The sequence below is a fragment of the Corella eumyota genome, chromosome 5 (genome assembly GCF_963082875.1).
Source record: "Corella eumyota chromosome 5, kaCorEumy4.1, whole genome shotgun sequence".
NCBI classification, from domain to species: domain Eukaryota; kingdom Metazoa; phylum Chordata; class Ascidiacea; order Phlebobranchia; family Corellidae; genus Corella; species Corella eumyota.
In genome coordinates, this window is record NC_137494.1 from 7,866,143 (window position 1) to 7,881,614 (window position 15,472).

The 15,472-nt window shown below is 31.1% G+C and overlaps 4 protein-coding genes across 4 annotated transcripts; 2 read left to right on the forward strand and 2 right to left on the reverse strand.

The window, feature by feature from the left end:
- Window positions 1–1,339: 1,339 nt before the first annotated feature.
- Window positions 1,340–3,395, reverse strand: LOC145753055 (uncharacterized). The gene is made up of 5 exons (XM_082569440.1): window positions 3,307–3,395; window positions 2,802–3,152; window positions 2,457–2,618; window positions 2,107–2,367; window positions 1,340–1,980 (listed from the first exon to the last, which is right to left on the reverse strand). Exons 1-5 carry the CDS (start codon window positions 3,377–3,379, stop codon window positions 1,862–1,864), a joined length of 966 nt encoding a protein of 321 aa, XP_082425566.1. The 5' UTR covers window positions 3,380–3,395; the 3' UTR covers window positions 1,340–1,861.
- Window positions 3,396–5,232: 1,837 nt separating this feature from the next.
- LOC145753416 (putative G-protein coupled receptor 139) lies at window positions 5,233–8,473 on the forward strand. Its single transcript, XM_082569828.1, has 6 exons — window positions 5,233–5,772; window positions 5,963–6,098; window positions 6,388–6,595; window positions 7,057–7,250; window positions 7,549–7,747; window positions 8,081–8,473. Exons 1-6 carry the CDS (start codon window positions 5,661–5,663, stop codon window positions 8,471–8,473), a joined length of 1,242 nt encoding a protein of 413 aa, XP_082425954.1. The 5' UTR covers window positions 5,233–5,660.
- A 1,327-nt stretch (window positions 8,474–9,800) lies between these two features.
- LOC145752955 (uncharacterized) lies at window positions 9,801–11,122 on the reverse strand. The gene is made up of 2 exons (XM_082569334.1): window positions 11,029–11,122; window positions 9,801–10,564 (listed from the first exon to the last, which is right to left on the reverse strand). The coding sequence occupies exon 2, from the start codon at window positions 10,543–10,545 to the stop codon at window positions 9,919–9,921; it is 627 nt and encodes a 208-aa protein (XP_082425460.1). The 5' UTR covers window positions 10,546–10,564; window positions 11,029–11,122; the 3' UTR covers window positions 9,801–9,918.
- Window positions 11,123–11,479: 357 nt separating this feature from the next.
- LOC145752273 (protein YIF1B-like) lies at window positions 11,480–14,430 on the forward strand. The gene is made up of 8 exons (XM_082568529.1): window positions 11,480–11,743; window positions 12,211–12,431; window positions 12,563–12,667; window positions 12,776–12,854; window positions 13,022–13,079; window positions 13,163–13,318; window positions 13,729–13,822; window positions 13,925–14,430. Exons 1-8 carry the CDS (start codon window positions 11,716–11,718, stop codon window positions 14,084–14,086), a joined length of 903 nt encoding a protein of 300 aa, XP_082424655.1. The 5' UTR covers window positions 11,480–11,715; the 3' UTR covers window positions 14,087–14,430.
- The last annotated feature ends 1,042 nt before the right edge of the window (window positions 14,431–15,472 follow it).

Consider the following 15,472-nt stretch of genomic DNA (forward strand, 5'->3'; position numbering starts at 1 on the left):
TTGTTTATTATAGGTAAACTGTAAAAAAATAACTATTTGTTGCCGGTTACGACAACCACTTGTGTATTCCACCCACCAGTGCTTTTGTGGAATAGGTTTATTTTTAAAAATTTATATTTGAAACTTTTAAAGTATTGAGTTGGTTAATTTATAAATCATTTTAGCCATTTTCGTTTAAATTTAGCATTCAAATCTTTTTAGTTCGGTTGTTTTGAGTTAATCTTGTTATTGTAAATAAACGTCGCCTCTTCAAAATACTAGGAAAGGATTAAATTTTTTCCGCAACATATTGACCACACCGTTAAACCGTATCATTAAACAGGCCTCTTCTCGAACGTAATTACATATTTTTAAAACAGAATATGATCCAAGCCTATAGTAAGTACGCTCGTTTAGCTACAAATCGTCCTCCAGGATGTATTACATGTTGTTGCTATGTCTAATCTATTTAAATTGCAATGAGAGCGACTTGAAACCGGGATTTTACGCACACGTGCCGCCTTGAAATAGTAATTAAAGTCTATAAAGGGGGCCTTTTTACTCGGATTAGGTTACGCTACATAAAATATTCGATTCAGTCGCACTTAAAAGCCACATTAAAGACCTAGCAAGCTGGACACTTCCGCGAAAAATACCTACGTTACTTTACGAACCATTTTATTGACTTTATAACTTACGAATTCGATCCTTAATTGTTGCAGTTATACCTTTTGGGCCAAATAAAGCCCAACGAACAAAAGTTTTTTTTTTTTAATTTATAACAAAAAAACAACTTAAAATGATTATTAAGACACAAAATATCTTACGTCTTAGCTGGTGTTTTTATCGTTTTTTTTTGTTGTTTTTACACAATAATTAAGTTATTGGAATCACGTCATATTAGAAAATGACTGATTTATTTTTTGTGGATTAGCTTAAAATTAATGTGATGAATATAGAAAACTTAAGCTCTTTGTAGTTTCAACGTTTTTTCTTAAAATCTTCTAATAGAAATAGGTTTTAATTTTTGAGGGGAAAAATATGCTGTTGTGACGACCTTTAGCTATGAGTGTAGGCGAGGACCAAGCGCTAATAGCGTGCGTGGTCTTGATGCAACTTATACCCTGAACCTTTCGGCGTTGTCTGTTGCCCATGGCCGTATATCACACTAACGGACGTACATTTTTACGTAAAGTTATTTTTGCCACGGCTACTCAGAGACGCCATCATGTGTCTAATATTTATCTAAAGTAGCATTCTAGCATTGGATAAAATAAACACTACAATTAAGGCGACAGTTGCTAAAAATGGAATTTAATTTAAACAAATCAAGATCGTAAGTTTTTTATATATAATTTTTTTAATGATTTAAATAGTTCATTTATAAAATTAAAATTTATTAACTTTAAAGTCACGTTACTAAAGTCGACTTTTTTGTTGCGTGAAAAATGGTTAACTATTTACTCAGTAGCAACATCTACTAGCTAGAAAAACAACAAAATCTAAAAAGAAATAATTTTATAATAATCAGCTTATCAGTTTTATATTGTGTACAATTTTACGTCCTAAAAACGACATCTTACCCATAATTAGGTTGACATTTTTTTGACAAAATAAAGAGCATTTTTAAAGAAAGGTTTAGGCAATGTGGGGTAAGTAAAATGTCTTGCTATCGCTTAAAGGGCGTTTCAGGCATGTAGTTTTTGGCCAAATTTCTATTTAGTCAAGTGGTTTTTGATCAAATGATAATATTCTCAATTTCACAAATTCGTAATTTGTTTTAGTACAAATTAAAAACAGTTTGCTACAAAGAAAAATTAAGCGTTTCACTATAACAAAGCTAAAATCTAATACAACTATACATCGAATAAAAAGTTCACCATTAAGAACTAGACTGCACCCCTACACTTTTGTTTTTGCTAAGGTTTGGCAAAGAAACTCCGCGACTAGTTCTGGCTCCAATTGTCGGGGGGTTCCATACTTCTTTAGTTGTAGTTGTTGCTATAATAAAATTAAAAAAAAACATAGTAGTTTCAAATATTTAATTTTAAATTACTCCGTGGATTTTTTACTCAAAATTTATTTTTAAAAAAGTCTGATTTGTTAATAGTTTGTCGCCTTACTCACCTTCGTGTTTTTGAATTTTCGTCTTGTAAACAGTAGGTGAAATCACTTTGCAGTATTGCCTACTCTCAGTTATTTTTTCCCTTACAAGGTTGTCTACGGTACTTTCGCTATCTTGTTTTTCCTCGAAGCAGTAACCCAAAAGACCTCCCGTTAATAGAAAACCAGTAGCCAACCAACCCAACACGTAGCTTGCAGCGACAGGATATAAGTAGTTGTGGTATAAGTAGGTAAACGAGCCAACTCCACAAAAGCTACAAACAGCTATATAAAAATTGATAATTATTAAAAAAAAATTGTCTTACATTATTTACGGATTTCTTTTTATTAAATACGATTTTTTTCGAATTTACCTGAAGTCAGTATCAAAAACCTCATTCGCTTAAAAGCTGTTGACTGAGAGTCGTTCGCTTTGGGCCTTCCTTTTGTTTTGATGACGCGGTAAATACCGCAGAAGAAGGCCCCCAGCGAACTTAACAGCGCCATAATAAACATTGCAACGCAGGTGGCGGTCTCTAAAAAAAAATAAGGCACACTAACCCGTATTTGCTTAATTTAACGTTTTTATAATTAAAATATACCTATCTTTTCGTACATTTGGTATTTAGGGTTCTAGTAAAGTTAAATGAGGTAGAAATAAAAAACTTTTTTTTTTTCCGTATCAATAAAAAAATTTTGTTTTTCAGAAAGTTTTTTACCTGACATGGTATTCTCCAAACACGTCTTGGTATCTGGCAATGGTCCATACACACATCGATGAAAGAACCCAACGTGACCTTCAATACTTTCGAATTGAATCAATATAAACCATTCTGGCAGGGAAAGCGCGACAACCATTAACATCATTCCAATTACCACAAAGCCAAGAGTAACTGCCACTTTCCAATTGCGAATTTGTTGTTGTCGACGAAGGTAGCTCTCTCGGAAGTACTCGCCTATTTTTTGGGTACTTAAATTTTGTATATCCTGCCCAGTCTTGATTTTAAAATCCGCAAACGTTTTGTTAATACTCCCTCTAAGGTCGCGAATTCCACTGGTAGCTCCCGAAGCTGTGGTAAAAATTTTTAAATTACACGTTTTAAAATATAAAGGAAACAATTAACACATGTATATTTAAGTTAAAACATTTATATATCTATGAAAATTGTTTATAAAACAGTTATACAGAAGGTTAAGTGGGGTTCTGTTATAAATGCATTTTACCGAGCGCAGTTGTATTCGTCCAAAATTGTCTTGCCTTTTCTTGAAATTCGGGCCTGATATTGCCAGAATTCATTTTGAGAAGTTCACTCTTTAAGTTACAAAAATATAAAGGTGGCCTACTGATTTGTGCCTTAATTTAAAGTAGTCAAATCTCTTGTTGCCATGGGAATTGTGTAATGGCCCTGACGTGCTTAGGCAATAGGTAGGTGATTTTATTACCAATCAAAAGTAAGAGCACTGTATTGTAACCAACCCATTCAGTAGATAACACTTCAACTTAGCATTGTTGACTTTTTAATAGCTAAATTTAACCAAAATATTACTTTAAGAACCTTTCATCTAAGTACATGACGCTGGTGTCATTATCATAATACTCGATTATCTTCAAGTTGTTTTAGGCGTTAAGAAAAGTTATCTTTGTTTCGTCTCAGCCCAAAATCCGGGCCTAGAAATTGAAATCACCTTTACATAAAAACTATATTATTTGTCTGTTTTCTACATATAACAAATGTCGTTGTTAAAAAAAAATTTAGCAGCATCCAAGTGGTATAGAATTTAATTATGGTATTTTGTTGGCAAATAAGATCATCAAGCCCTACTAACCACATAAATCTGTTTATTTAAATAGTAAAAAGTTATATGTAAAATACACGTGTTACGAAAATATTTTTTAAACCGTTCTTAAATAGGCAAACAAAAATGGCTTAAAGCTAAATTTAAAAAAATACGAAAAAAAATTTGAAAATATCATGTTTTTACTGATCAAAGTAACTCGATCAAAATCTTTATAGTTAAAAATGTTAAGCGAAATTTAATTCTGTTATTGGAAAATCGAATTGTGACGTTCGCAAGTAACTTAATTTTAAGAAAACCCAGTAATTGTTATCATATTTTATTAATCATCTTTGTTTTGTAGAATTTTTTGGCCGAGCGCACAATATACAAAATATTTTACTGAAGTTTATTTTGTGTAATTAAATAAGAACTATTTGACGAAAATGATTTTTATTTAACTATTTTTTAAGTCGTAACGCAATTTCTTTTTTTTCCGTAAATCAATAATTAATGATTCGTAAAGTAGCCCGCAAGCCGCGACAAAAAAAACAAAAAAAAAAAACGATAAAATAAAAATCTGCCTTTAAAAAGTAATTCTTGTGTTTTCCAAATATAGTGTCAAGATATAATTAATTCAAATCGCACATATAAGCGTGTGCAACGATAGCTGTAGGCCAACAAACTAAGTTACTCATTCAGAAGGCTAAACACCACAAAAATGTGTAGTCAAGCAGAAACGTTAAATTGTACAAATATCTGGTTTTATTTTAAGCTTATTTAGACTTTATTAGATAGTTACCGTTTAATAGATGTAGACTATGAGATATGTAGTTTTTCATTGGACAGCAGTAGAAGATTTATAAAAAACCTTATACCGTAATGTTTTTGCATTTTAGGCAGAATGCATTTAAATACAATGCGTCCTGCTAAATGTTAAGTTGTTCGTCACTGTTGATAACGATAGATTTCGCGGTCAGAAATTGTCTGGAAATATATTTAAATTTAGCTTATCCAAAAGTCGCTCTACTGTATGTGGTATAAGACATGGTTAGTTATTTGTTTAAAATTCAATCGTAACAAAATTCTAAGGCCTAAACCAAAATGCCTTATTTTGCTTTAAAATCAAGCGAAAGGGTTAATGATGTTTACCAGGGTTAACATAAAAGGCCCAATTTATTAAAACCAAAAATAAAAATGGATTTCAAAAGAGTAAATTGTAGGGAATATCTGATGGAACTATATAAATACCAACTTGTTTTATGCTATTAAATTTTATTTTTTGATTAACCGTAAATTTAATCAGTATAAAAAATCAGTTTAAAAGCATTTATGTTTGTACTAAATTTAAGTCATTCTATTTTTAAAGTACTAAGTAAGCCTTTGTTAAATTGGCTAGCTTTTTGTATGCTCTGATTCAATAAGCGAATAAGCTAGTTTTTAAACTTCCGTTAATCAGTTATATTGATTAGGTTTTCAAAATCGCGTTTAATTTGATTTACGGTTTGGCATATTATCGACCATGTAAAGTTTTGAGGTTATCGTAATTGGTTTAGTTTTGAACTTTTGAGGTTATCGTAATTGGTTTAGTTTGAACTTGATGCTAAAAAGGAGTTTTAATCTAATAGAAAAATTAAAAAAATTCAATTCTAAAAAAAGTATTTTTGAATTAATTTTTCCAGCAATAGTCGGTCTTTAAGGCTTACGAAATAGCCATTATTGTTTTTTTTTATATATTAACAAAATGTTTATTGTTTCAATATTAACAAACGTGTTCAATTTTTTATATTCAGATTTAAGTAATGGAGGATTCAGACAATACTACTTTAGCCACAAAATGCTCCTCCATTTCCATTACCCAACAGACGATTTTATTTGCCGTGTTTCTTTCTATAGCTTTAATTGGAATATTCGGTAAGTGTTTATGATTATTATTTCAACTAAACATGAATAGTTATTGTTATATAAATATTTTAAATTGCTACATACATATTATAGGCGAAGTATAGCCTTAGTAGCACATTACTGTAACAACATAAATGTAATGATAGGCATGTCCTGTTTATGAAAATATATTTTTTAGAATAAACATGTTTTTTGTTAGGAAATACTTTTTCGATTGCTTTGTTATCACAGCGAAAACGTGGACGGGAGAAAATATTATCGGATGTCTATAGGGTGTACGTCATAGCTCTTGCAATTGCCGATAACGGAATGCTGTTTTTTACTGGAATTCTAAGGTTAGTTTATACTCACAATGGTTGATGTTAAATTTTATAGTTAAATTAAGTTATTGAATCTGTGTTACAAAAACACGATAACATTGATTTTGTTTTACATAATTTTTTTTAAGACAATTCTGTTTGTGGTTTAATTAATTATCAGTTTATGTTTTTTTTGGAATAAAATAGCTGAATTTTCTTCGCCTTTTTAATTGATTTTTCTAATAAGGTTACATAAAAAAGGCATTAAAATTGTTCCTATAGGCTATTTTAATTCTCTGCAAGTTATACAACTTAATTGTTATAGGTATTGCATTGTAGCCTGGTTATATGTGCCTGAAGCATCTGGGTTCTTTTATGAGATCTATCTTTGCCGCTGGCATAGATTTTCAATGCACACGTTTCACAACGCGTCGGCGTGGCTTCTCGTGGTTATGGCTTTTGATCGATTTCTCGCAGTTTCTTTTCCGTTTACTTACAGGGAAATTAACTTAAACGCCAAAAATGCTAAAAGGGTAAGAATCTTGGTAATATAGTTAAGATAGATCGTTTGAAAGGTTATAATACAAAGACTGGGCTTACGTATGTAAATGTAGAATACTTATGTTATTAGTTGCCATGTGATCTAGAATACATTGACCGAGTTTACTCTATATGTGATCTGTATATTATAATTTTGATGATGCTTTTGTAAGTATCGTGGGATTTATTGGTTTTTATTTAAAATTATTTAAAATGGCAGTAACAAAATCGATAAAAAAACAAAAAAACTGACATATACAATGATATGCTTAAATCATATTTTATTGACCAATTTTTAGGATAGTTTCACGCGTATCAATTTTATCGATTTTTCCTGTTTTTTTCCTTTAAAAAAAATTAGGGTAATTCAAAAATTTACTTTAAATTATTTTAACTTACTTAAACATTAAAACTCAAGTGGTATTTTATTTTAAAGTATAATTTGTTATTTAAGGTAACGATTGCTGTGTATACAGTTTCTGTTGCAATGGCTACTCCATTTTTGGCAGTTGGTCCTGTGTTTAAAACAGAAGAAAATCATTACAACACAACAAATAGTTCGTCGTCGATAATAAATTCAACAGAAGTTTTTAATTCTTTAAGATATACAAACATTACTTTAGATTTAGAAAACAAGAGCAAGATTGTGTAAGTCGATTACTTAAATGTTGGGTATATGTAAAAATTTCAATGTAAAATTTCAATATACACAACAAGACCATGCAAATGTTAATTGCTTTCATGTCCTAGCACCTTAGACTAAGGCGCTATAATCACTAAACCTCAAGTTAAAAACCATCCACACTATCAATATCAGCCAAAATTATTTTTTTCAAATTTTGAACAACTAGAGACTGGTCGTGGTAACAAATGCAAATTTGCCTTTTTTTAAATTACTGTAGTTGATTGTATCATTTTTTACAAGTGTTTTGTTGTTTTTTTAAAGATATATCGAAGGCTGCTCATTGGTGTCTAGTTTGTCAAATAAAAGCGCATTTGTGATCAACCTTATATTTCACATTGGTCTTGCCTTTTGGGTCCCCTACGTCGTTTTGCTTTTTCTAAACATTGCGATCTTTCGTAATCTGCACTGCCGCAAAAAAAGTACAAACACGTTTAGTAATCGATTGGGCAGAAGAATAACGGTAAGGTTTTTGTAGTCTGCCTTTCGTAAGTTTTAAAAAATTATATGTTTTTTTTTTATATATCTTTATCCTCGATGTGGAAACGTCAAATGCGCGACCTAAATATAGAGTAACATCACTACCCCGACCCAGTCCCGAATTGCTTGTAGCAGTTTGTGGTATTACAGATTATAATTGCCCAGTAATTAAGCTGCTAATTAAGCACTGGTTCAGCAGAAGTTCATAACTGTTCATAGTTACTCAAGGGAAATACAGGATGAGATCACTAGGAATAGAACCCAGGACCTCATGCAGTGAAGGAAAATAGGATTTCATTTGTTTATTTCAATTTAGATTATGATGCTGGTTATTGGATGTGTATTTGTAGTGCTTTGGCTTCCCCAAGAGATTTTGTTGATGGAACACGTGGACGCGCATAGCCATGCAAGTAAAAAGGACGAGTTTGTTGCCTCAGTGGCGGCTCTTATCGGTCTTAGCAATTCGGCGTTAAATTTTTTTCTTTATTGTATGACAGTTAAAAAATTTCGTGCTGCAGCATGGAAATCTATATCTTCAAAACTTTGTTTTAATATTAACAGCGATAGGTTATGCTGTTTTAAAAAAAATCTTAACGCTGGTGCTTCCAATCCCAACATTGCATTGCGCAGTCCACAGTTACGAATATATAAAAAAGGAAAATGTAAGCCAACTAACAAAAACGATATTATTCAAGCAGAAAAGTTTTAAAATATTGTTTTTGATTATTTAGATAACATTCTCAGGAAATTATAGAATAATCGTTTCTTTTTCTTTTGCTGTTATTTTTTTGTAAAATATTTATATTAAAATAAATGCGAAAAATTTATAAATAATAACTTACTGTAGTTGGTAAAGACAGATATTGCATAAAACTTATTTTGTAGATACAACTTTTTATAAATTTTAGGCTTTACCAATATTTATAAGATGCAAGATGTATGATATATTTTTTAAGTAAACCCAAGACCAAAGCTTTAACTTACGCTTAAGTCGAAACTAGACTTTTACCAAAGAACCACAAACAGGTTTATTTTAGGCTTAATCTAGGCTTAAGATTTCGATGTTGATCTTACAGTTGGAGTAAGTTTAAATGGGAGGCCTCCCAGCAACACTGGGAGGCCAACCGCTTCTCCGTACGTGGATATTCATTGGTTCTATAAGTGCGTCTGATCAACTTGTAGTGCCTTTAGGCCGATAGCTTTGATCGACTGTTCGCTTAATTTTGGATATCGGATCACCTACGCTATGTCAGCAACTGTTTTTCTCCTGAATTTGGCTCAAGTTTTTACGCCTTCATCCGTCGTTGTCTTTAGGTTGCTCGCTAGTTCTTTTTGTTAGATGCCTTGCGCTTGTTGTGTGTCTTGGTTTGTTTGTTATAGACTAAATAGAGCTTGTTGGTTATAGAACTTTGCTTGTGACAGTTTTTCTTAGTCGGTATGTTTGTTTGGCCTGCTTACACTTTTAGAATGTAACGTTAGACATCTATTATATTTAAAGAATTTTTTCTTGTATAACAAAGTAATAGTATTAGTATGTCATGTGCATCAAGTAGCTATTTTTATAGCAAACACCTATTTAGGATAGCTTATAAATATTAATGCAATTGAACTACAGTAGCTTCCTATAATATAAAATATTGTAGCAAATAGAAACCTGTACCCAAGTAGTCGTATATATACGGTCAAATGTTTTTTACTTAATTGAAATCTAAATAGGATTTTTAATTCGCATAAAAGATATCTTTAAGGATCAATTAAATTTTTTGATCGACGGCCAACGAATACATGTTATCCGCATGGGCATATCAAGCATTTTGACCATTATCCATACATGTTGTGGGAAGGTCGACTTCATGACTTAAACATAGAGTAACATTAACATTAGTTACTCCAAGCCAGTTTCGAGTTGTCTTTCGCAGTTTGGTATATTATAGAATATAATTGCCCAATAATTACGCTGTGATTAAGCGCAGGTTCAGCACTAGTTTTTAGGGCCTTTTTTAAGGGTGCTAATGCATAAAAGCACTGCAGTGGGGATTAAACCAAGGACCTTATGTAATAAAGATATTGGAATTAACTTGGTTGTGAACTTTATTAATTTAACAAAAGATAGCTTTCATTTAAAATTGTGACCTAGGCTTAAATTAATGGATATTATTTATTTTTCTTTTTAGTAAATTTAAATCCTTGTGGGGTTTGTTTAATTTCAAATGAATTTTCAGAATTCATCATATCTTTGATTAGTTTATTTCCCAATCCTTCAAATGCTTTCGACAATATAAAATTCAAGGGACCTTTTTTAGTGTTTGTTTGAGAAAATTGTTGAGAAGAAAATTCTTTCATTAATTTTTGAAACATTTCTGCAGCTTCCTTTTCGTTTATATTTGTATGTTGATAAGTCCATTGTTGCTGGCTGTTGGTGTTATGTTTGCCAAATGGACTTTGATAGTTGCCATGGCTACTATTGTTGTGTGAACCAAACATGTCATAATCTTTTTTGGTTTTACTTTTTCCCAAAATATCATAGGCTTCGGAAATGTCTTGAAATTTTTTTGCTGCATCTTTGTCTCCTGGGTTGGAATCCGGATGATACTTTTTTGCCAACTGAAAATAGGCAGATTTGATTTCTTTTTCGGAAGCATTTTTGGATACATTTAGGATATCATAGTAATCCTTTGACATTTTATTGGTACCAGTATAAAAAAAATGTTTGTTTATGTAGGTACAAATGGGATATGCATCTGTTAGACCAAGCCCAGTTATTCTTCTTAAATTTAACATGATCAGATGATGTTAATGCCTAAAAATTGTAAAAATCAATTAGTTTAATACTTGAATCTTATTATTTAAAAAAATTGTTGTCAATAAACCGGCAGCGCGGTGTAGTGGTAAGAACACTTGCTACATCACACATGAGGTCGTGGGTTTAATCCCCACTGATCTCATGCTGTAGCGTCCTTGAGTAAGGCGCTATAAACGGTACGAACTCTTGCTGAGCCAGCACTTAATCAGCAGTATAATTATCGGGCAATTATAATCTACAGGCAACTCGAGACTGGGTCGGAGTAACTGACTCTATGTTTAAGTCGCGCATTCGACTTTCCCACATCGAGGATAAAAATATATACAGAAAAAAAAATATACTTTAAAACTGTTCTATATTAAACATGAATGATATATTTAACCTATTATCAAGGTATATTTGGCCTACAAGTCCTTTTTATTTTGCACCTTTGACCTTCAAAAATAAATGCAAAAATATACCTTTACTTATATTTACAAAAGGCATGTCCCAGGGGCCGTAAGGTTTTTGGTTGTGAAGTTTTTTAAGTTCTTATGTTTACAATGCAACGGTTCATTAACGCGAGGATAAATTACAGACAAATATTTGGGCACTATGTAAAAAGCGGAGTGCTTGTGCGGAGTGTTTTACAGCGGTTGTTACGAGTACGGATCGTCTAGGACGCATAACCCTGAGCAATGATCGTATATACCCGAGTACGGATCGACTCGTCTTTTTTTTAAACTATAAATTAATTAGTTTAAAGGTCTGGGTGTTTTATAAACTCTTTGTTTGCTAAATTGCTTAAAATATTATTATTGCTGTGGTGTTCTGATAATTGCTAAAAGTCAATAAATTATTTTTTACAACGAGGATAAATATGGATAAAAAAAAACACTGATGCGTATCAAAGACAATGGACAACACGGCAAAACACTCTTTCTTTTTTAGTTCGTTGTTTTGCTTGCTTTAATGCTCATCAAATCTTTAATCTAACATATAAAAAAACAGTCTGTTAGTGCGTTAAGTCCCTTCTAATTAATAAAGGAATATCCACTTGTTGGGCCTGCCATTTATCAGTCTGTAGGCGTGTCGCCTGTGTTTGCTGCTTATTGATTTGTTGATTATTTATCTTGGGATAATCTAAGCAAGGCCTGAGTACGTTTAAAATGAATGCTCCGATCGGACACAGTCAAAGTAAGTTGGTTTATTTATGTATACTGCACTGTATAATTGCTCGGCATATAGACATGTCTGTATGATGTACATCTACATGTAACATACTTAACATAGCATAGGCAAGGTATTATTCCTTAAAATGTTATACCAAGAATTTAAATATATGGTTATTGGGTTAGTGTTAAAGTAAAAGATGCAAAAGTTGCGGGGTACAGAAAATAGCAAGAACAAGTGTTAACATTAACAAAATTTTATAAAATGAAAAAAGGGGCAAAATTTTTATACTTTGTTAGCATCATCTCTTTTTGTCAGCATATGCAAAATTTTTATCAATTTAAAATCTTTAGCATTATAATAAAAAATTTTGGTCGGCAATGTACAAAACCAACAAGTGTAACTAAAATCGATCATCTATAAAAATATTACTACAAGCATAATTTCTACAAAAAAATAAGAATTGTAATTTGTGAATGTTTACTCCCTAGATTCGCAGGCTAGACAAAGAGGTTTAGTACCGGGTGATCCCCAATTATTTGAGGACACAAGTCAGATGCGACAGGGAGGTGAATATGGAATACAACAAGGCCAGCCAATGCAACCGGGAGCCTTTCCTGGTTCTAACTTAATCAATGATCCCATGGCTAATATGGCAATGCAATATGGACACAGTCTGGCTGGACATGGAAAAGATATGCTCGAAAAAAATGTGATTTTTAATAAGCTATTTAAATGTTATATGTGATTAGGTTATATTGTATATACTTTAACAGAACAATATTAAACGTAGGCTTTTAAAGACTTGCAAGAAAAAGTTAATTAATTTTATTGCTCTTTTAGGTTGATAAGTACATTTCAATTTCGAAATTAAAATATTATTTTGCTGTTGATACATCCTACGTAGCTAAAAAACTTGCCCTTTTGTCCTTTCCATTTACTCATCAGGTATGTTTAAAGTTAAAATTAAATTCTTACAAGTAAAACGTTATTGAACATAAAATTATTGTTAATCAATGTTGATCATTTTAATGACAAATATATATTATTTTGTAGGAATGGAGTGTCCAATATCACGAAGATACACCAGTTGCACCTAGGTTTGATGTAAATGCCCCAGATTTATACATACCAGGTCTACAAATATTGCAAACACTTGTTAAATCAGTTTAATGAAAATTGTTTAAACAAGATTTAATTAAACTTAAGTTTGTAGGCTATTTTAGTAACCCTGCTTTTCATGTTTTTTTAAATAGATTGTAAAAAATGTTTCAGATTTTTCTCAAATGCATTTTTTTTTAGTAATGGCCTATGTTACTTACATTCTACTTGCTGGCGTGTCTCTAGGACTTAGCGGAAAGTAAGTAAAGTTATTTATTTTAACTAACAAGAAAAATAAGTAGTATATTTTATAAAGTTATGCAATCAATATTTAATTTACAGATTCAACCCAGAAGAACTGGGAATGCAAGCTAGTAGTGCATTTGTTTGGTATGCAATTGAAATTTGCATTATTATGTTTAGTCTTTATTTAGTAAATGCTAAAACAGATTTGTCCAGCTGGGATGTGATATCTTACTGTGGCTACAAATATGTTGGGTAAGTAAGCTCATGTATTGGTATAATCGTAATTATGTATATGTTAAATATAATTTACCTTTGTTTAAAAAATAAATAAATTCATAATTATATAGTTGGTTTGTAGTCTCACAGTTGTGATTCTACAACTGGAGTTATAATAAGGTATACCCTTTAGCGGCCTGTCAAAAAGTAACCGCAAAAACAAGAACATCAACCAAATTGCTTTTTTCGTTTTCCTTTTATTGATTGTTAGTCGACAGAATAATTTTTTTTTCAAAAAATTGGTTTGATACAAAATTTGGCACACCCAGGGCATTTAGATACGAAAACACAGAATAACTAAACATTGTTTATATATGTAAAATTTGTTACAGTTAATTGATCTTTTTTATTTATCCAATTTTTAATTTTGATTTATTTGTCTTTAGAATGATAGCCATACTTACCAGTGGTCTTATTTTTCACTCAACTGGATACTGGGTTGTTCTTTGCTACTCAAGTATAACAATCACTTATTTTTCAGTAAGTCAGAAATTTTATATAAAATTATTCATCATTGAAATAGCAAATTTTTGCACTGTTTTGTATATTACTAAACATAAAACTATTATTACCCTTTTGCAGCTAAAAACACTAAGGTTAAAAATATTACCCCATAGTGCGGATGAATCTGGATTGGGTACAAATACTGGGGGTAAAAGAAGAATGTATTTGACATTATTTATTTCCCTTATTCAACCTTTACTTATGTATTGGTTAACCTATCATCTCAGTGCAATAAATTAAGAATTTTATTTTAAATATCATAATAACAAAGCACCTAACTTGGCTTTATGTAATGCTATAGGCTGGGTATGAATTTGAATGTAATGAGAGCTTATATTTAATTTACCGTATTTTTAAGTGTTGTAATATAGTTAAAATAATTAGGTCCTGTAAAAAAAATATATTCTGCAAATTTATTTTTTAAAAAACAGTTTTGAATGCTTTGTTTTTATAGATGTAAAAGATATTGTTAAAGGAATATTTAAAGTGCATGTTAGACATGATGTAGTATATAGTTATAAACTAACAAGCTCTTAACTTTTGTGGTGTACAACAACTAATAGTTGCTTACTTCTAGAAATAAACCATTTGTTTGGTAATTTTTGTGATGTCTCGGCGTAAAAAAACTATACGCAGCAGTTACTGATATATGAATGGTGCTATCTAAAAGTGGGATACAGGGGCCAACAAGAGCATTATACATCAGTTTTTGGTCGGTATCGACATAAATCATCCTTAAAACAAATTTAATTTTCTTCCTAATTTTGCAAAAAAGAATGTTAATATTCTAGAGAACATTATTTTTTTTTCATATTACTTTAAGGTGATAGCTGATAGGTATTATATTTTTTATTGGGTATGGGTGTGATATTGTGACGTGTATAAGCTATCTGTAAACGCGGGCTCAAGGGCAAATGATGAGGCAATGGTGCGGCTCGAATTCGAAATCTTTCGGCTCGTAGTTCGCTGCCATGACCGCTTAACCAGACGGCGGAAATTTCGTTAAAAGCTTTTGGACGAAAATAAAGCTACTCTGTTATCGCTAGCCTAAGCTGTTACGACTGGTTTTGGAGTTCAAAAAGACCAAAGATTAACCCAGGACGAAACATTTGACTAAATGATGGCACAAACCTATCGTGAATTGGCCATTAATGGTACAACTGAATCTTCGTAGAAAGTTGTAAATTTTAACTTTTTAGTAATATTTAACAAAATTAGTATTCTAGACATCTGATATTGACCCTTATAAGTATTTTGTTAAAGAGAAAGCTCTTATGTGCTTATAAATTTAAGATGTCATATTTAACATATATGTTTTAGTTTTCCAAAAATAATGGGGTTTAAATTTTCGTTTCTAAGCCATAACGTGCTGATTTCTTTATTGGGGTTTAACCTTAAAATTTATTTTCTTAAAGGTTATAGGAAAATAATAAAACAGTAAATGGAACTATATTAAAACTTTACATACATATTTTTAATTAGTTAAACTGTTTATTATTACAAATATTATTTTACAAGCCTAAAAAATACATTAATAAGTTAGGGAACGTAGTTTTAAAGAACTAATCAATATTGCAAATACCTATAGGACAACAAAATACCAAACACTAATTAGGCTACTTTGAT